The sequence below is a fragment of the Misgurnus anguillicaudatus genome, chromosome 4 (genome assembly GCF_027580225.2).
Source record: "Misgurnus anguillicaudatus chromosome 4, ASM2758022v2, whole genome shotgun sequence".
In the NCBI taxonomy this organism is placed as follows: domain Eukaryota; kingdom Metazoa; phylum Chordata; class Actinopteri; order Cypriniformes; family Cobitidae; genus Misgurnus; species Misgurnus anguillicaudatus.
The window spans coordinates 8,304,313-8,325,405 of NC_073340.2; the positions used below are offsets into that span (position 1 = coordinate 8,304,313).

At 38.8% G+C, this 21,093-nt stretch overlaps 1 protein-coding gene across 4 annotated transcripts in view; it reads left to right on the top strand.

The window, feature by feature from the left end:
• LOC129420559 (uncharacterized) overlaps positions 1–21,093 on the top strand; it is an 82,716-nt gene that overhangs the window by 13,917 nt on the left and 47,706 nt on the right. For 3 of the 4 annotated variants that reach the window (XM_073866615.1, XM_073866618.1, XM_073866617.1), the window contains 17 exons: positions 60–887; positions 973–1,388; positions 2,482–2,610; positions 5,183–5,380; positions 6,414–6,554; positions 6,649–6,909; positions 9,080–9,263; positions 11,236–11,402; positions 11,489–11,608; positions 11,825–12,000; positions 13,950–14,119; positions 14,336–14,560; positions 14,704–14,810; positions 15,405–15,602; positions 18,525–18,648; positions 20,585–20,777; positions 20,909–21,056. In XM_073866615.1, the coding sequence (XP_073722716.1) occupies positions 60–887; positions 973–1,388; positions 2,482–2,610; positions 5,183–5,380; positions 6,414–6,554; positions 6,649–6,909; positions 9,080–9,263; positions 11,236–11,402; positions 11,489–11,608; positions 11,825–12,000; positions 13,950–14,119; positions 14,336–14,560; positions 14,704–14,810; positions 15,405–15,602; positions 18,525–18,648; positions 20,585–20,777; positions 20,909–21,056 (3,785 nt within the window). The remainder of the gene's footprint in view (positions 1–59; positions 888–972; positions 1,389–2,481; positions 2,611–5,182; positions 5,381–6,413; positions 6,555–6,648; positions 6,910–9,079; positions 9,264–11,235; positions 11,403–11,488; positions 11,609–11,824; positions 12,001–13,949; positions 14,120–14,335; positions 14,561–14,703; positions 14,811–15,404; positions 15,603–18,524; positions 18,649–20,584; positions 20,778–20,908; positions 21,057–21,093) is intronic. The other variant, XM_073866616.1, reaches the window with a different exon arrangement.

Sequence of the window (21,093 nt, forward strand, 5' to 3'; positions counted from 1 at the left end):
TTAGAAAAAATTCACATATTTACGTAATTTCCTCATGCATCATCTTATGCTTTTCATAGCATCCACGGCCAGCGGTGGGTTTTTTAAGGAGGATGTGGACTTCGTTCAGGAGAATCCAAATGGCATTCCTCTGAAGAAGTCTCAACCCACGGCCAGCGGTGGGGCTTTTAAGGAAGTTGTAGAGTTTGTTCAGGAGAATCCAAATGGCATTCCTCTCAAGAAGTCTCAACCCACGGCCAGCGGTGGGGCTTTTAAGGAAGTTGTAGAGTTTGTTCAGGAGAATCCAAATGGCATTCCTCTCAAGAAGTCTCAACGCATGGCCAGGGGTCAGGTTTTTAAGGAGGTTGTGGACCTCGTTCAGGAGAATCCAAATGGCATTCCTCTCAAGAAGTTGACTATGTTTTATAGCCAGAAGTACAGGCGAAACCTAACCGTTTCAAAACTTGGTTTCACTTCAGTCGCTGCATTTATTCAGTCTTTGGAAGATGAGCTGCTTCTAGACCATAAGGAAATCATTCACAAAAAACACAGAGAAGCACCCGCAGGCCCACCAATTGCAGTCTCAGCACTTGTGAAAAAAGAGCCAGATGAAGATACACCTGTGAGGACAGTCACGACAACCCCTCCGGTCTGTTTTGGAGCTGATTCTTCTCTAAACGGCGAGGAAATGACGCAAGAGGAACTTCTGAAGAAAGTTAAAGAGGTTATTAAAGTGTATCCAGCCGCCAGCCGTTCCATTACTCAACTAAAGAACGGCTTCTTTCTCCTATTTGGGTCTACGCTGCCATTAAAACTCTACATGTCGTTGTATGAAAACCATACAGTTAAAACAGGTCTTTTCTCTGGTCCAGTCGTAAATAATACACAACCAGAAGCCAAACGCCTTGGTAAGAAATAAAAGGTTTTTTTGGGTAATGCACCATGGCATGTTTTCAAGTCTTAAAAGTGTTTTTTGACTTTTTCCTCTTGTAGAGCCACCTGAAAATATCAAGATGGTGCCACCAAAACCCACGCCCATTGTGGTAAATGAACAAGTGGTCCGATCCAAGACAGGATCTCCATTGCTGCCATTTCAAAATACGACTGTCCCCTTCATGGCAACCCCTAGTCATCTGTCCACCATGGACTTCCCTGCTCTTGGTTCAAACCTGTCCAAAGCTGAGGAGAAGAAGTTGAAAGAAGGTCAGGGGCCAGTTTTCCATGAGTCCTTCTACAGTCAGTTGAGGGAGGTACATGGTGCCAACATGAGGGCAGCAGAAGCCTTGCAGGAAGAGAAAAGTGGTGTTGGACGAAGAAGAGGGGCCACAAAACCAGATGATGTGAACAGTTTGGCAGAATATGCCATAAGAGCCCTTGCAACCGAAGGAGAGCATGTCAATATCGACAAGGTCTGTGCTTTGTACAATGGGGGTTTTGCGAAACAAACTATTCGGCAAAACGGGTCACAACACTTCCAGCTTAGGTCTTTAGCGTGTGCTTCATTAAATATAGAGAAGTTTTACTCAAGATGCCTTCAGAGAAGCTGCATATACAGATTGATATTTTAAAGTTTTATTACGTTTCTATTTCTCACTGATATTAAAACAGAATAAATACAACAAATAATACATTTAGCTAGGTTAGCTAAATACCATAAAAAGTTTATAGATATGGCCATCAGTACATTCTATTGTTTACATTTTCTCGACGGGTGGAAGCGATGAGAGCTGTTTTCCGATTTGTTCATTTGATGTGCTGCCGAAAAGTCATTACGATCTAGATCCTTGCCACATTACCATTAAAGATGCTAGGGGTGGGCGATAACCGGTAGACATGATTAACCGGTAGAAAATTGTCAACCGGTAGAGATTTTGGACTATCGTCTCTATCGAGGTTACGCGCACATGAGCATGACGTTTGTACACGTATTTAAGCACCGCAGTTTAAAAAAAAGTTATTTTAAGCCATTAAAACATCTATATGCATGCGCTCTTTCTGTCTGTGAGGAGCGCCCAAGTCGCGCAACCGCTGCTCATTAAGCTTGTGAGCATTTTTGCCGATTTACTGGCCTTTAATACAAATATGCTTCAAAATTCCCGTCGACCATTTCGGGCTTAAGAGAAAGTGAACAGCTAAAGGTCTTTGGTCTTAAAGGGGAAGTTACCTAATTTTGTTCCTGTCTGTCACTCATGTTTATTGAAACAGCATTAAGAGAAAATCTCTCACTGCTCTTGAGGAAATCACTTTTTTTTACCTTAAATAAAATCTTCTTTTTATGCTTGTATAAGGCTTTTGTGAGAATTATAAACATTTCTATGGAATTAAAGATTTTAATAACAGAAAAACCTTATTAAAACATAAAAAAAACTTTACCGTGATACATATTGTTATCGTGATATAAAATGAATCCTACCGTGATAGAAGATTTTGGTCATATCGCCCACCCCTAAAAGATGCATTGAATCATGCCATGATTTGTTATTATTATCTTTTGTTTTTCAGGTGATTAACAGAGTATGTTTACTTTCGCAAGTGTCGTCCTTGGACGAATTGAGGATCGATCCTTTTCGTCATTTACCTGTAGTGAGGGAACTTCAGCGAACCATCAAAGAGATCAACATGTTTATTAAGGTAAGAGATGTTAAACAGACATCCTGGAGGAGATTTGCCGTATTGTTCCGAATATAAGACTTCACGGAAATGCTTCTCAAAAAAACAACGTCATCTTATATTCAAGCTATTACATGTCAATCATACCGTACACCCACAAACATTTAGTAGGTGGTGCCAAATACAGGTAAACAAGTTTACCTGGACTGAAGCAACCTGATAAACTACAGTTTACAGTAAGGCAGATATCTACCGTTAATGAAATATGAATATGTGTTTTTTGACAATGAGATGTACAGCCTAGTTTAATTGTTATTAAAGGTCCCGTTCTTATTGTGTTTTTGAAGCTTTGATTGTGTTCGCAGTGTGCAATATAACGTGTTCATGTTTCACGTGTAAAAAACGCGGTTGCCTATTTTCCACAATTGACTTATCTGTATAGCACTGTTTTCACTGTCCTCAAAACGTGCTGATGTCTTCCTTGTTCTATGAAGTCCCTCATTCAGAAATACGTATCAAGTTCTGATTGTGTAGTTTGTGTAGTGTGTTGTGATTCAACAGCAGCTTAGCAGAGCCGTTTGAGCTTAGCTGGCGACTGACGTATTCCTGTGGGCGGAGTTTAGTCAAAAACTCCAATATTGACGTCATTCAATCAGGAAGTAGAGGACTGTAGTCCAAACCAGCTATTTACTGTAGGCTTTGAACAGGGAATTCTGTTAAAGAAAATATATCGCCTGGCAGTGAACTTTGAGCTTTATCATTTATCAGGTATTATTTATGCTATTATAGCAACATTACACACTAATAATTGCAGATAATTGCATTTTTTGTGAAGGACTTTTGTTAGTAATCTGATTCAGAGTAATACACAACAGTATTTACTGCTTTTGTATCCGTAGGCGCTTCAGTGTTTCATAAGACCACCACCTAGTGGATAATAGCGGAAATATGGATTGCCGTAAAACTCGTCATTGGCAGGGAAGAGTTTTTTCTTATCCATCTGTTTTTTGACGTAAATGTGGGCACCGTCATCTTTGAGATTTCTTGTTTATGACTTCCGGTGAGCTACTAAAGCTAATGGTAGTCTGTTGCGAAAGACACAAGTGTGCCGTTTTGACTGGCTGTTTAAGGTTTATTGTTAAATCCAGTTACACCGACATAATTTGTGCAGTTAGGGGTTGCCATAATAGCTGATACAAACTCAGTAAATCTCTACAAAACATTTGTTTTAACCATAATCTATGCACAAGAACTGAATGTGTATGTGGTGCATATGCACTCATGATCTGTATTTACAAATCCATCCAGCAAAACCTCAAAGACACTGCCAGTAAACAATAAATACAATAATTGTTTAAAAACAACTAATATTGTGCTGATAAAAAATGCTGATTTATTGATTCTGCTACTATATATTATAACAAAAATGTGATTCCAGTACAGAACATATATGACATAATATGCTTAGTTAATGTTTATAATAGTTCGTAATGTGTTTGCTTTTACTTTTGTTATGTTTTAAATGAAAAAAGCAAATACTTTAAAAAGTAAGCAAATAATTTCATAAGCTCATGTCTCCACCTTGTGCGTAAGAAGCGATGTAATATTTTCATAAAACGAAAACAATACTCAATACATGTAGTAGTTTAATATGTTTATTATGGTTTGTTCAAATAACTTAAAATGTGTTGAATGAGAAAGATACTGCTGACGGTAACAGACCGCGTGAAGCTCGACGTGTCAATATATTTTATAGACACTGGTATGTATCTGTGCTTTTATATTTGCGCATTGAAGACCCGTCACCTCCGATCAACAACACGAAATTATTGAATATATCTTCTATCTATCAAGCCACTTTTTAATTTTATCCTCACACCGGTTCATACATGGCAAGTGTAGTAAATGGGTGCTCTCACTACACTGTTTTTTACCGGCTGGCTATTGAACCAAAAGTCTTGTACAGGAAGGGAAATACGTCACATCACTTACTTCCGCATTTGAGAAAAAGGTGGATACTCTGGGTCTGTTGAATACTTTATTCTGATTGGCTGAGAAACGTTCTATTGGTGTTGATTATTTTTCAGTAAACCGCACACCTAACCTGTCAATTGTCTTAAAAATAGACACCAGAACAATGTTTGTGGTAACCGTGGTATAAGAGGAATAATTGACTCCAGTCCTTTGTATTATTCGAAAATAATCGCATCGTGCCGCATTACCACCTTGGGTGTGTATTATTTTCTTATAATTCAACAGCCCGTCGTCAATTATTCCTTAATTCATTAACAAGATAACTGTCAATGGTGAGGAAAGTGTTAAATCCAAATTAACTGGAGGTTATACATGGTATGCCATAGAAAAAGTACTGAAGAATGTGAGGAACCAAACTGGCCAAACTTTCATTTATGAAAAGTATTAAGAATATTCTTTATAAAAGACAAGAGTTTTTCCAAAAGGTACACTTTGAAAAGAAGGGATGTCGTCTTATATTCGGGACAAAACGGTATGTACTGAATACACCTTTATTTCGAGAAAATATAACTCTGTTTATCCTGATAATAATGATTGTTGCTGTGATTTTTTTTATCAGTCAGTGGAGGCGGTGTCTTCGGTGTGCACGCTGTACGAACTGAGTCAGGCTCTGGCCAACCTGAAGAACAAGAAGCGTTTTGAAGAGCTTCACCTGGGCCCTCTCTGCAAGATCCCTCTTATTCACCGAATGTTCAGAATAGATGCAAATACTAAAGACGATGACATCCATCAGATTGAAACTGTGGACATTCTTAGGGTGAGTGAGTATGGCACAAGTTAAGCTAGAAGTATAGTTCAATTTTACGTATGCGCTAGAGTCCGTGTACAGTGCAAAGTTCACATGCACACTATTCTGATGACAAATTTGCGCCACGCTTACAAGAGAGTGTAGTATGTAGCTCAGGAGATGCATTGGATTTTGGCGCAATGCACATGAGGTTGAATGTCAGTGTACACGTTCGAATCAAATAAACTATAGTTGTGTCCCAGTCCGAAGGCTGCATTTTTAGACTGATTGCTTCACAGCAGCGCGACTGAAGGTCAGTAAGGCTGTCCCAATTTAAAGGCTGCTTAAAATGCAACCTCAGAATGCGTTCTTCTTTTTCCAAGCTGAAAGAATGGACCAGCCTTTGAATTGGGACCATGGATTATGTAAATTATATGGACGTAGTGTCTGTGATGTCACCCATAGGTTTGTGAAGAGCTTTTTTGAAGCCAGTAGTTGGTGTGGCCTGCAGTTGCCATCTTTGAATCGCGTCACCATGCATCACTCGTGGATAACCGAAAATGGGTAAGGAGGTGGGTTAAGCTGAGATGGCTGGTTGCCGAAACCACGCTTGCCTAGCTCAACAGTAGTGACAACAGTGGCTGTTCAACCGTCACTCAAGTGGCCACGCCCTTAATTATGCAGAACTTTAAGGCTTAATATAATTTAAACAGATGAGTTACAAAAATATTCACCCCCTCGCAGTTGGCATGAAGGGCAAAATTAGCTATATAGACCAAAAACACCTTTTGTACCAGACTGAAAACACTGTTAATTCTGTTGTAAAGTTGGGCATTTTAACATGGGGGGGGGGCGTGTATGGGATTGGCTATCTTTTGGAGCCAGCTTCTAACGGCCAATCAATGAATCGCAGTTTAAGTCACTTCCGTGTTGGCTTCACGATAGAGATCAGAAGGTTGGCATTTGATTGGGACACAGCTTAAGCTTTGAAATTCGACTGTGGATTCGACTGTACGTCAAAAAATAAATAAATAAATAAACTATGTCTTTCTGCTTGATGTAGAGTCTCCGGATGTTCAGGAGAACAAACAGGGCACAAAGAGTCGACCTTGCAGATTTTCTCAAGTCCCTTGCGGATCAGTACAGCTGCGAGTCGCCATATGAACTCGGCATCAGGATCCAAAGTCTTGGACTGCCCATTGCGGTAAGAATTTCATAAAAAATTATAAGGGTGATGTTTGCCATTCTGGTATGTAAAGATTTCCCATTTCTCTGAATTTTCTTTTTAATGTTTTTAGACATTAAATAAGACAACAGCTGCTGAGCATGTCTGCATGGATAGGGCCAGAGAAACTATTCAGAAAGAAATACTGGAGGAGGTTGAAACCAAACTGTTTAAGATCAAGAAGAACCTGCTGGACCCAGCTCAAGGGCCAGTGATCTTCTCACAGACAGGCAGCAATGAGCTCAGGAAAAAATATGTTAATCTGACCGCCTCTGATGCTGTCCTGGAAGTCTTCATCAATTCTGAAGGCATCTTCAGTAATAGTATGACTAAGGTAAGCGGCATAGATTTCAATAGGAATGGTTTTAGTCTACTCAAAACATTAAATTCATGCGTTGTAACAGTTTGAGGACTGATTCTTTGTGTTTTGATGTCTTTGGTTTGTTTCTAAGCTATTGACAGTATGAAACTCCTCGTGCCTTTTTTGTGCTTTTTTACAAAAATTATACCTTAAATTGTGTGGCTTTTTGAGGAGGGTAATCCTCTTAATTCTCGTATCAGTCACATATGAAGTTTGGCCATATTTTAGTGGGCTGTTTTGACTTGGGAAAGCAAAGCAACCACCAAGAACACACTAGCAACGTGCTAAAACACTTCTTATAAAACAGGCGGTTCTGGTCCTTCATTCTGTTTGGTTGAAAAGCATTCTAATATTGTGATAAAAAACATCAGTAATCCCCCGGTTCAGACCGCATTACATATCTTAAATATCATTGCGCAACTGTTGCTGCATACTGATTTATAAAAATCAACTCCACAGTCTTTAATCATATTTTCATTGTGTCTTTGCTGCGTCTGTGTTTCTTGGGAACTGCGCTCTGTTGCAGACACACTTGATTCTGGGGAACTACTTTGTTTGGTGGAAGAGTAATATTTGTACTAATATAAGTACAACTTATTTGTGTTTTATTGTATGAAATCCTGCTATGCATATGAAGTAACCGTTTTATAAAAGAAATAAGCCCTGCGAAGCAGTGGTGTTACAGTGCATTTTATAACAACTAAGGGGGGTTTTAGGCACTCTGCTTAGTTTCTTGACTAACAACGCTCCTTAGCTGTTATAAAATGCACTGGTAACCCACTGCTTCTTGGGGCTTATTGCATTACTACTTCTACAACAAACTGTCAACTTTACTAGACTTTTAAAGCTCTTTTTAAAGGTGTAATGTGGGTTTTTAGCGGCATCTAGCTATAAGATTGCGAATTACAACCAACCTGGATTTCGAAACGCAAAGAAAAGCTACGGTAGCTGCCACAGGACAAACATGTCATTGTCTGAGACAACGTAAAGACAAAAAACAGTCCGTTTAGGGCTACTGTAGAAACATACCAGCGACTTTCATGTAAGTAGAACCACTGTGTATGTTGATAAAAATGGCTCATTCCTAGGTAATAAAAGCAATACAGTTTACTACAAAGCCAAAGCGCAGTAACTACACATTTGGTCAAAATTGAGTTGAAAATTGAAATGGGTTAAAATGGGCTTTGTGAGATCTGATGTGTCTCCTGGTACAATTTTGTCCCATTTCAGAGAAACATGTGTGCCAAAATTGCAGTAACATGTTTGACTGGCTGGTGTAAAAAACTTTAAGGGCATTTTCTTGGTTTCAGTGTTTGCGTAGTTACTGCACTTAGCCTTTGTAGGGCAGTATACACCACTGTTAATATAGCATAAGGCTGCAGTCACCCCAAAAGCGTTTATGGCAGTTGCAGGCGCCTTTTTTGAATGATATTCTATGGGCAGGGCGCGTTTGCGCGCTGTTTATGCGCGCCGAGCGCCTTGCGGTTTTCTGCCGCGCACGCGTTTTTGAAGGAGCGCTGAGAGCGGAGAAGCGCATGACGTCATTCGCGTCTTCCATTGTCCAATCGAATGAGGGGAGAGGCGGGCCTTACGTTGTGGTGAGGGAAGTTTACAGTTGCTTTGAAGAACCGGACTCCACTCGCTCACTCTCTCCTGCGTGTTTGTGCACCTCTCACCCTCAAACAAGGTCAGAGCAAGCGCCCTCTTTTTAAAGTTTCTGCTAATATGACAGTTAACAGCAAAAGAGCGCTCACGCTTCAATATTTGATTGAGAAGACAGCTGACTCGATGGTTGCTTAGCAATATGAAAAGCTGCGCCGCACTGCTCTTTTTTAAAAAAGGCAGTGCGTCGCGCCTTGCGTTTGCAAGCGTTTAAAGTGCTTTTGGTGTGACTGCGCCCTAATGCAGTTCTGTCAAGACAACCTTCTTAAAGTCCCACATTGCACCTTTAGCCTCCTAAGACCCGAGATTTGGTTTGTCTTTTTTCAAGATTTCTTCCAGCTATTTGGGGGTTAGGAAGAATCAATAAATATAATAAAAAATAATCCCCTTCTCCTCTGTTTTGTTGATTTGAATCCTTCATTTCAAAAGTTCAGCAAGAAACTGATTGTACTTCTGTGCTTTTCTCAATTTTTATCCTCAGACTGTTCAGACGTTCCTGTCATGTATACAAAGAGACAGACTAGCAAGAGCCTTATTCCAGCTTGCCATATGCTGTGGCTCCTTGGAGGCCCCCCAGGACCTGGTGGCTAAAGAGAAACCTCAGAATAAAGCAGAAGCAAAGAAAGCTACAGATGAAAGGACCACAGGGTCTCTTCCCACTGAAGGTTTTCTGATTTTGTCTTATTATTCTCTATCTTCAACATAAACCTTTTTTTACCGCAGTCACAGACAAATATCAAGATTTTCCACACCAACATTATTTTTAGTATACCAACACTTTTAAGTAAGGGATATTGTATAGGCAGCAGGTTGTTATCGCAGAAATAAGCCCTGACAGTCTGATCAGTCTTGAATCACACTGAAGGTGCTTATTTTGCGATAACAACCTGCTGCTTGTACATTTTCCCGCTTATTACATGGCTATTTACCTTATAAGTATGGTTAGTGACAATGAATATTGATTTAAAATATTTTATTAGCTCATTAAAGGTGCAGTGTGTAAATTTTAGCGGCATCTAGTGGTGAGGTTGCGAATTGCAACCAATGGCTCAGTCCACTGCCCAACCTTCACTTTTGAAATGCATAAAGAAGATACGGTAGCCACCACAGGACAAACATGTCATCGTCGGAGACGTCGTAAAAAAGTTTGTCCGTCAAGGGCTTCTGTAGAAATATGGCGGCACAAAATGGCAACTTCCATGTAAGGGGACCCTCTGTGTATGTAGATAAAAAGTCTCATTCTAAGGTTATAAAAACATAACGGTTCATTTGAAAAGGTCTTTATGCACCCCTGATAATATAGTTTTGTATATTGTTTTGCATTTCTTTCAAGAGATCCTTCTAAAAATTACACACTGCACCTTTAACAAATGCAAACCTCCACTTAGCGTCATGACGCATTATCAACTTGGGTGTGCATTATTTTTGAATAATTCACGGCCTGTCGTCAATTATTCCTTACATAACATACCTGCAACATAAAATGTCATGACTGTCCAATCAGAATCAAGCATTTTAGAGGGTGGTGTAGTAATTTCAATTGCAATTTGTGACACTTTACATCTTCCGCAGATGATTTTTTTCGAAGCAGCATTCAGTCTAATAGTTTTTGGGCATGTAAAGTTTTTTGGGAATTGAACCCATGACTACCGGTTACACTATTGGTTTATTTAGTCATGACGTAAGGAATACTGTTTTCGGGTCCAAACTTCACTCATTTCAATAGAGGATGTTATTTAAACAGCCGTTTATGAGCACTACTTATTTATATTACACATTTAAAGGGGATATATCATGAAAATTCGACTTTTCCCATGTTTAAGTGCTATTATTACCCAGTGCTTCTATCAGTTCCTCAGTGAAATTTGGCTCCCCTTGTGATGTCAAAAGTGGATCTTATTGTAATATTCCCGCCCCTTATCTGCACTATCTAACCACGGGACTGCAATTTAGTGTAGAGAGAGAGAGAGAGAGAGAGAGAGAGAGAGAGAAATAATTGACCCAACAATTAAGTTTCAATTTCAACAAACCACCTTTATGGTGATCAGTGTTTGCATTTCATCAGACTATTTGCATTTAAAAGGACACGCCCAAAAATGGCTCACAGCTACAAAGTGGCAATTTTAACATGTTATAATTAATTTTTTGTGGGGTATTTTGAGTTAAAACTTCACATATGTACTCTGGGGACACCAAAGATTTATTTTTCATCTTAAAAAAGTCTTGTGAAATGTCCTTTTAAGCAAAAATTGTATAATCTCACATTGTATACTGCAGTCTCCAGGCACAAAATTACAGATAGCAAAATATTAATTATTCATAAAATTCTATGTCTGGTCATCTCAGATTTTTTATGGAGATGAAAATTAAAATTGTGTGTTTTGCACTAGAGTATATTAGCGTGATTTGTTTGTTATTTCCCTTTGGCATTTGAGATCGGTTGGAACCGGAAGCGGTGCATGACGTCGGACTTAACACGCGAATAGTAAAGTGACTTTTCTGTTGCACTACTGTTAGTGCACCTAGCCCGTAACACTTTTTTGTTAGTATTAAAGTTTTTACCAGAGGATGACTGTTTGCATAAAGTATGTATTGTAATAGAAGTGTTGATTTATTTTCTTTTACATTTTTGCACAGCTGAGATGAAGAGCTACTTTGAGAAGTGTGTCTCCAGCTTCAGAAACACTGTTACTCTGGCCTACCTGCGCACACTGGAGAGGAAGATTGTTGATCACTTCAAATTCAAAGATTTTAGTCAGCTACAGCAAGGAACTTTTTTGGATTTTATAGTCAAAAACAAAAAGGTGTGTGTTCCTATTTTCCTCTCATTTTCATTGTAGGTATATCAGGTTTGTCTGTTACAAGTCTCCTTGTTTTATTTCTTCTGCAGACTTTACAGGAGACAGCAGGAGGCGCTCTCTCCATCGACAACCAGGACCCTGGGTTGTATGGCTTCAGACCTTGCAGACAGGATGTGTTTGAATTCATAAAGCAGTGCGGCGAGGGAGATGTGAGTTTTTGATGCATGTTACATGTCAAAATGTCTTTGCACAGTGAAACAGATCACGTCTCTGATTAATATTTCCGTGACAGTCGAAAGGCCTCCTGCTTGCAGAAACATTTGACATGCACAGAATAACAAACAGACTTTAGACGCAGTGTTACAGTAGACATGGGAATTGTCTTGACATTCTGTTAAAGTTTCTTCTTTCTTATTGTGAATCAGATGGCATTTGTGGAGGCTGCTCTGAGGTGTCATTACCGGATAAAGGACAGCCGGGAGCTTGGTCACGGGCCTTTAAGTTTTCTTGTAAATTGCACCCAGCGGCAAAAAGAACTTAGTGGAGATGACATCAGCAGTGTTGTACGCTACGAGTGTCCTCTGCTCCCCATCGATTCTGGGTGAGGCGAATACATTACTTTCCATACGGTTGTGTAGTTAACATGGTAGATGACATTAAATCACAATACCTTAAACCTAAGGTAGAAGCCACACCTCCTCTATGTCGCCATGTTGATTTCAAAACGAGGCTGTGAGGGATGGACTTCCAGACCCTATTGTTTTGTACCGGGATGCTGATCATTCAGCCATCAAAACACAGAAAATACATCAGTTTAAAAGTAAACATGCTTACAACATGAGAAATTAGGAATACATGAGAAACAGGCTAATATTCAAAACAGATAATATATACAAATATCATAAATAAATAAAAGAGTAGCTGCTGTTTATCATAGGACCTATGTTTGTCATAGGACCTATGCACCACTATAACGAGCCCTTTAGGCTGCATTGAAAAGTAACTTTGGGTCTGTTGCCGTGTTATAACAAATAACAAAACTGCTTCCGTGTGTCGCATAGACGTCGTCATCGTTTTGCTGCCCCCTCCCCATTCTGTGATTGATTCCCTATTTCAGGGGCAAAAACCACACAACGCATCCGTCATTATACATCAACATGACAAGTACATTCTAAAAAAGTCATATATCCAAAAAATGTCATTTGAGCAAGTCATATATCTTTTGCGTCATAAGAAACATTAGGTCAGAAACATACTTTTATATAAGTGATGCGCATTAAGGTTACAGTATAAAAAGACACATTGACATTTCAAAGCAACGTAAGAACACAGCTTGTTTAAGGGGCGGTTCACATTTCGCGTCTAAAACCGCACAGAAAACGAGACCGTCGGTTCGTTCTTGTCACATGACCTGCGGTACACTTGCAGGGCATTTGAAAAGTTGAGATGTTTTTAACTCGATGCGGCGCGGACACGCCTGAAAAAAACAAGCGCGTCACACCATGGGCTTCGCTTCTATTATGACCGTTATTTCGCGCGCCTACATTGGAAATAACGAACTTGGGCGCAATGTGAATCGCCCCTTAGAGTATCTGTAAGCCTTCAATTTGTTCAAATTATGATTGAGTCTAAAGACAATGGGTCTTATTCACTAATAATTGTTACGTTTTTCGTATTTATACGCACACTTGAACTTCTCACGAAAACTTTTCGCCTAGTACACAACACTTACATGAATTTATTCTTATAGTTGTTCCTACGTTAGTTAATTTGGAGTGTTCTACATTTGGGTTTTTTTGCAGTGCAGCGCTGGTCCACAGAAAATTTTAGAGCAGTTTGTCATAGAAGCAAAAGAGCTCGAAAAGAAATCCATGATCATATTTATTATCAGTAAAGTTCTGTTTTGCTTTGCATTTTTTATTTGGTGCTGTCCACCAACCAGACTAACATTAAATAAGTACTGAACACGTTAACAAATATGACATTTAATTAATATGATAAAGACGCGCATCTGTATCTAAAATAAAACAGACAGGAGATCAAGTGATTGATGTTTGGACTTCTCAGTTACATTTACATGATGTTTACATTAGGCATTAAGCAGACACTTTCATATAGAGATTTAAAAATTGAGGAAGGAAAGTGTGAAGATTTGTCATTACGTGCATCTTCTTTATATGTGTAGTTAAAATAGAAATAGTGTAGAAAAATAAGTAGGCTATAATAATGTATAATATAATGTATATAATAATAATATAGATCATGTATAATACAGAAAATATTATAATATAAAATATAAATTATAAATTTTATATATCAACATTATTATAAACCTTATAATTATAGCTCAGTATTTGATTATAGTGTATGTGATTATTGTGTACGAGTGGTTTTAGTTTTTCATGATTTTTTGTGTACATTTAGAAGAAATTTGGATACAAAAGTTTTTGTTGAATCACGATTTGTTCGTGAAAACATCCGTACGCACATCTCACGCTCAAATTTGTGCGTACGCATGCTTAATAAATGAAACCCAATGTGTGCTCTCAGAGGTTGTATGCCAGATACAGTGGGTCTGCTGGGAGAGGTGAGCCGTGATCAAGCGCTGGCGAGTCTGCTGTCTGCCCCCCTGCTGCAGGACCTGGAGGAATGGAGCCATTGGGAGCTGGTGTTTCAGCCCAACCATGGTCCACTAAAAGACTTCATTGACAAGTACTGTGGTGGGTCACCTCAGTAGACGTTTTAGAAGCTCATGTCTTCATGCGCTTTTTCATTAGTTGGATACTTTTCTGGATTTTTTTGTCAGTAGTTGCTAATAATTTTCCTTGTGCTGCAAGATTTTTGACTTCTTTTATGATACCATTGTGGTGCTATTTTGGTGCAAATTGGTTCAAGTAAATGCACTTGTATCACCAGCCACACCTTTATTTTTGCAGGTAAAACAAAACTGCTTGCTCTTGAGGTGTCTCCTGGTCGACTGCTGAGGGTCACTACTGATACAGGTGACAAACACTTCTCAAAGGCAGCTCAAGATCTGGATCCAGTTGGCACAGCTGGCCACTTGGTCTCCATCGTGGTGGCTGATGGGATACCCAACACCCCCACAGCGCTTTTGGCCAATCACATGGAGTGTGCATTGAATATAGCAGTTGCACAGGAAGGTAGGAGGTGCTCAGCAAGTGTCACAATACTTTGTCATGTCTTTGCTAGCTTTAGTCACTGTCCTTCACACTTTAATCTGAGCCGTTTAATAACGAATGATAATCCCAGCAAATGTCTTGTTTACATTCTTCATTGAAAACAGATATAACACCAGGGGAAGACGGCTACTCGTACAGCGCTGTGGCTAAATTTGTGCTAGAATGCATCACACTGATGCCTACAAGAATTTGCAAGGAGCTTCTTCAGCAGGTACTAAGGAGTGCTGTCCATTTCTAGTATTTTTTTCTGTCTTCCCATTCCTCTCAAATTTTTTTAAAGCCACCAGCTTTCGGCCAGCGCTACCGCTCCTGTGAGAAAGATTAATAGCATTAGTCAAATATTAATAAGCAAATATAATTTCCCAATTTTGACTCTATACTATAGAAAAGTTGTTGCTGGAGACAAGTACGCTGACACAAGATGATGTCTTGGTAGCAGGTGGGTGGGTATCAAAGGCACTGTCATAAGGGGGAAAAGTGCTATATCTAGGTTGTTGTCATGACGACCATTGGCAAGTGTCACATAGCGGGGCACATTCTTCGGGGGGTTAGAAGATCACGCTTCTGTCAGATCATTAGTCTGTAGTGCTATTTCTTCATTCCCCTTATAATGTAACAATTTTTACCAAGTTCAAAGAGAGGTTAGTACTTATATACCCTAGTGGATTTTATATATCTATCTTTCTCCTAGGACATCAATTTATTGTACAGTATGTTTATCTTATTTAAAATAGGCAAAAGCAGATTATGTTGGTGTTATCGTTTTTGATGCATACTATTATTAAACTCTGACATTATTTTGCAGGTGTTTTTAGAGCCCCTCTCTAAAGTGCTTGGTCAAGCCAAATCTAAAACGCTCCTTCTGGACGCTGCACAATCAAATGCACGTTACCTGAACAAACTTCATCAAATGGGGCTCTTGCTCGGTATAACCGAGTGGCGAACCGACTTCAACAACAAACTTGTTCTGCCAGTGACTCCTGAAGTGCCCTTACCGATACAGGTTTGAATTTTATGCTGGTTTTAAATCATAGTGTTTCCTATATGATTGCAAGAGGCACAAATCACTAAAATATTACACAAATTGTAAGGGAGTGGAGTGGCAATGCTATTTTTTAGGGGTGTGACGAGACACTTAATCCACGAGGCGAGACACGAGATTGGGTTCACGAGAACGAGACGAGATTTTTACACTTTTTTTCAAGAAATCCTCAATGATAAAATAAATGAATGGGAATCTGAAATCACATTATTTTAAAATGTTTAAACTATCAAGGACTGTCCCTAACAATTATTTTGCTAATTGATAATGAAGTAATTTGATTCTTTTGGTAATAAAATAAACCCAAGTGAGCTATAACCTTTAAAATGACATAATAATGACGATGCAATAATAATTGGTTCATACTATCAAATCAAGTAAACATATTACAGCCTTTGTAATAAAAACCAGCATTATGTATTATAACAAATGCCTGCAGGGGGCGCTAACAGACCCACTTTTATACTTTCACTTTAGCTTACTTTTAGCCAAACAACGTTTAACATACATTAAAATCTTTAATATTCGTACAATTCTTTTCAATAGAAATGAGACAGCCACTGTGTTATTCCTGAGCAAGAACATGCAAAGATACAATCATGTAAACTCAGAGTAAGGGTTTAATCTGATGAGATGCTTCTCTTCTGACACTGATCACAGACAATAACAACGTGTCTCAGACGAACATTATTGGAAACCCAAACAAAAAAGCACACGCAGTAAAAGACAAATTATAATGCATGCACACTGGACTGCAAATGGTTTAGCCAGAAACTTAAAGGTGCAGTGTATAAATTTAAGCGGCATCTAGTGGTGACGTTGCAAATGGCAACCAACGGCTTAATCCACTGCTCACCCCTCGCTTTTAAAACACATAGAGAAGCTACAGTAGACGCCACCGGACAAATATGTCATTGTCGGAGACATCTTAGTAAAAAATGTTTGTCCGTTAAGGGCTTCTGTAGAAACATGGCGGCACAAAATGGCGACTTTTCACATAAGGGGACCCTCTGTGTATGTAGATAAAAACAGCTCATTCTAAGGTAATAAACACATAACGGTTCATTATGAAAGGTCTTTGTACACCCCTGATAATATAGTTTTGTATATTATTTTGCATTTCTGTCAAAAGATCCTTCTAAAAATTACATACTGCACCTTTAACTTTATGCTGATATTAGGACAGCGGCTGTTTCTCAATCAGAAAGCTGCATCCTCCGGAGGTCGCATGTGCAGGCTGCATACGTCATCAAGACTGGTTTTTTTCAGTTAACTGAACATTAAGACATACGCATATTACAACAATTTACGATTAACTTAATATAATAGTAGACTTTATAATTGTTAATAATCTGTAATAAGACAGTCTTTGAAGTATGCAGTCTACAAACGCGACATCCAAAGGATGCAGCCTTTTGTTTGAGAAACGGCCAGCATTTCACCTCCACGAGAAATCTCGTGACATACCGGTAATTAATTTCGCGATACATATTTAATCTCACGAGATCTCGTCACACCCCTACTATTTTTCAATATATTGTTGCATGTATATTCAAGCTCTGATCCCCACCAAAACATTAGATCCAAGACCGCCTGAATGAGGTGGTCTCGGCTCAGTTGCAATCGGTATAAGTGTGAAAGCAATCCGACCCAATGGACCAACGAACCACAAATCTTATTGCTTTTTTAACCATGCACACACCTTGATAGCTCTTTGGTGATGAATTCTGGTGAGCACATCAATGCCATGCAAAACCAAAGTGCACCTGTTTTTAAAAAAATGTCTTCTAGTTGTTCTTCTCTGCAATAGGTACATGGTAAGAATGTTGTTTGTAATATAATAAAATATATAATATAACAAATATAGTAATATAACAAACAAAAAAACACACAATAATCCCGCTAAGCTGCTTGAGCAGGATCACAGAAAATAAACTGATGCACTCTGACCAATTAAAGGACAGTTTACTCGCACATGACTTGTATTAACAAAATCTGGTTCGTTTGGAAATATTGCCTTGTATATGGGAACCAAACCAACATGAAATTGTAACATTGTAGCCATTTAAACCCCGGTTTCGGAACAAAGCAATCGATCTATATGGTCTGAAAACACCCATAGTAAACCAGACATGCCAGTCCAGCTTAGTCCAAAAAGAGGAAATTAAATAAAAACAAGAATTATTATATACATAATACTGAGGAACAAAGGGTCTATATTTCATTCGGATTGTTATATTAAAAGCAATATTAGCAAAGAAAAAAAACAAACAGTAAACATAACCCTACGGTGACAGTGGCAAGAAACCAAAACTTTGTTGCTGTATAAGTGGAAAAAAATGAGAAACCAGACCCAACCGCGAGGGTCGGTTCTCATCTAACATATTAATATAACACTACTGCAACTACATGAAGATTAATGTCTGTGCAAGATACATTAAAGAAGTCTGTCTCATATTATTTCCATTGCTTCTGGCTAATGCAGGCTACCGCTGTAGTCTATAGGTGGCATAAGGGCAAGCATCTGGTTGAGCCGCAGCTGGAATAAATGTCAGGCCAAACTCAAGTTGGTTGAGACATAGAGACAAAACAAGATGATATTAGCATAGAGGGCGCTCACATATAATGTAGAAGTTATACAGTATGATAAATGCTTTAGTAGGTTTTGGTACTAAGGTTAACTGCAGCATAAACATGTTAAGGCAATGAATTAGGGCAATGCTTGTTAATGCAGATCAGATGCAAAACCCTCTAAGTGCGTGTGACATGTTTTCTTGTAAATGAGTTCATATTTTTGCAGATTAATTATTAACATGGGAAACACTGAATCATGTACCTGATGTTTGAGCTAGAGTTTTATTTTGGCACATTTTGTATTTCCAGCAGTCTGTGGCGGAGGATTCAATGAGTGACATGTCATCTGTATTAAGTCTGAATTTGGTGGACAATGAAGAGGAAATCGTGCTCAGCACTTCCTCTAGCAGCCCCAGAGGAGCCAATCAGCACGGTAAACTTTGCATCATTATTTGAGTTTTTTTTTTGTCCCTTTAAATAAAAAGTGTATTGCATCAATTCAGCTTTTTAATTATATTATATAAGTTATATGTATAGCATAATTTATATTGTTTATAGCAGGTCTAGAAAGAGTACTGCCTTCATTTTAGTGAGCCAAAGGCGAGTGTGCCAAGATATTAAGCAGATCAGGAAGAAACATTGGGAGGAACCAAAGCTCATCTGGGGAATCCCTACTGCTTTGGCTGATTTATTTGCAAATAAATCAAAACTATTGAATGATACAAATATAACTCGAGGAATTATGTTGTAAGAAAAATAATATATTATTTTGTAGCATATTCAGTGTAGCTACTCATGGCATTTATCAAGCACCTTCTTGAGGATTCACCCTTGGATGGATGCTTTTTAAATAGTGATACATCGAAATGAGAATTCTTGGACGAAACCGAAAAAGTGGAAACCAAGACCGAAACACCGAGAGGAATTGGCTTTGTGCCCAGCTGCACTACTTCCTGGAATTCAGCCAGCTCCTTGTTTCCTGTCTGCCATTATTGGACAAACTGATTAATCTAGGTGTGTCTGATTATTGTTGTTGTGACTACTGAGGTCAGGCACACCTGGATTAATCAGTTTGTCCAATAATGGCAGACAGGAAACAAGGAGCTGGCTGAATTTCAGGAAGTAGTGCAGCTGGGCACAAAGCCTATTATTATGCCAATTATTAGTACCATTGCATTTATGGCTATCACTGTGTACTAACTTTACTAGGGGTGTGTGACGGATCACAAAACTCACGGTTCGGACCACATTACAGTTTTTGAGGCATGGATCTGATTATTTTTCGGATCAGCAAAAAGGGGGTGGGGAAAAATCTAATAACAAATAAAGAAATTGCAAACATTTATAAAAAAGAACCAAGTTGCACAATAAGTAAGAACTGAAAGTAGCATTAGGTTCAGAAATCAAATAAAATGAGTCATAACTGTCTTTGTTGTATAAATGAAATATAATTATTATTATTTTTAGAGCTACAGAACTGATTTTCTCTTTGTCTTAGGTTGTTTGATTAACATTAATGACACAGACTTAAGGATGTTAATTGAGGTTACTGTCTCTTTAAGACCACATAAGCACATACTGGTTTCTGACTGTAATCTATACATACACTTAAGACATAAAAAAGTTTTTATTAGAAAAGTAATACTGTGGAGATCATTTAGTTTGTATGTGTCCTGTCAATAACAGAAAGATTTTATGTTCGCTTGCTTTTTGAAACGCGTCTCTCATATGCACTACTGAGTGCCCTTAAACGCGCGCACACACACTGAGATGTTGCTTTAGACAAAAAAGTGCAGGTCGCGGTTTCTGTTTGCATCATCACAACATTTCGGCCGCATTGTTTCGGTGATAAAAGTCTTTTTGGACGAAAATCGAAAATGCTCTTTTGGGCCATTTTCGGACGAAAATTTGCGGTGGCCGAATATTTGGTGCATCCCTATTTTTAATCGGTGGTAGGAATTCCCAATTTTGCTGGTCTCTTATTGGCTGCTTGCTTGTCAATTCCCATAGACCTCCATGTTAAGATGGCCAACTTTACAGCAGAAAATAATATGTTTACCAATCATTTTTTTGTAACTCATCCATTTAAATTATATTAAGCCTTAAAGATCTGCATAATTGAGCTAAATCAAGCTAGGTGGGCGTGGTTTCAGCAACCAGCCACCTCAGCTTCACCCACGTCCAACTCTTTACCAATTTTTGGTTATGCGCAGTGATGCGCTACCAAGATGGCGACGGCAGGCTCTGCGAACTATTGCTTTTAAAAAGCTCTTCACAACCTATGGGTGACGTCACGGACATTACATCCGTATTTTTTGCAGTCTATGATATGGCCCCTTTAATGCATTTCCATGCTTGTTTCAATTCAGACAATGAAGGTGATGATGATGATGATGATGAGCAGATGTTTGAACTGGTGTCTGAGGTTGGTGATATCACAGACAGCAGTGTGGAGGAAGACGACGCAGACAAAGAAGTTCAGGCTGAAGATCAGAAATCTTCAGATCAACCAGAGGAAGATGCAGATGGCAATGAGCACAAAGCCATTATAGAGGACATCAGGTTTATTTGACTCTTCACTAGCTACAGCGTGCACATGCTTTATTGCAAGCTAAATAGATTTATGCATTAACAAAGTTATGGTCAGTGCTAATGCTGTCGCCACTGCTGTCCTCGTTTTTTTTTTTTTGTAGGAAAACTGAGTTTGGCATCGGTGTCGAGCTCAACGAGGAGGGTCAGAACTTAATGAAAAAGCAGCAGGATAGACTGGGAAGAAGCCTGCATCGTCTCTCCACTGAGCTCTATAGCAAAGACACACACTTTGTCCTAGAGCTCATACAGGTCAATCAAATTTTTTAAAGTAGCGCATCACTTTAAC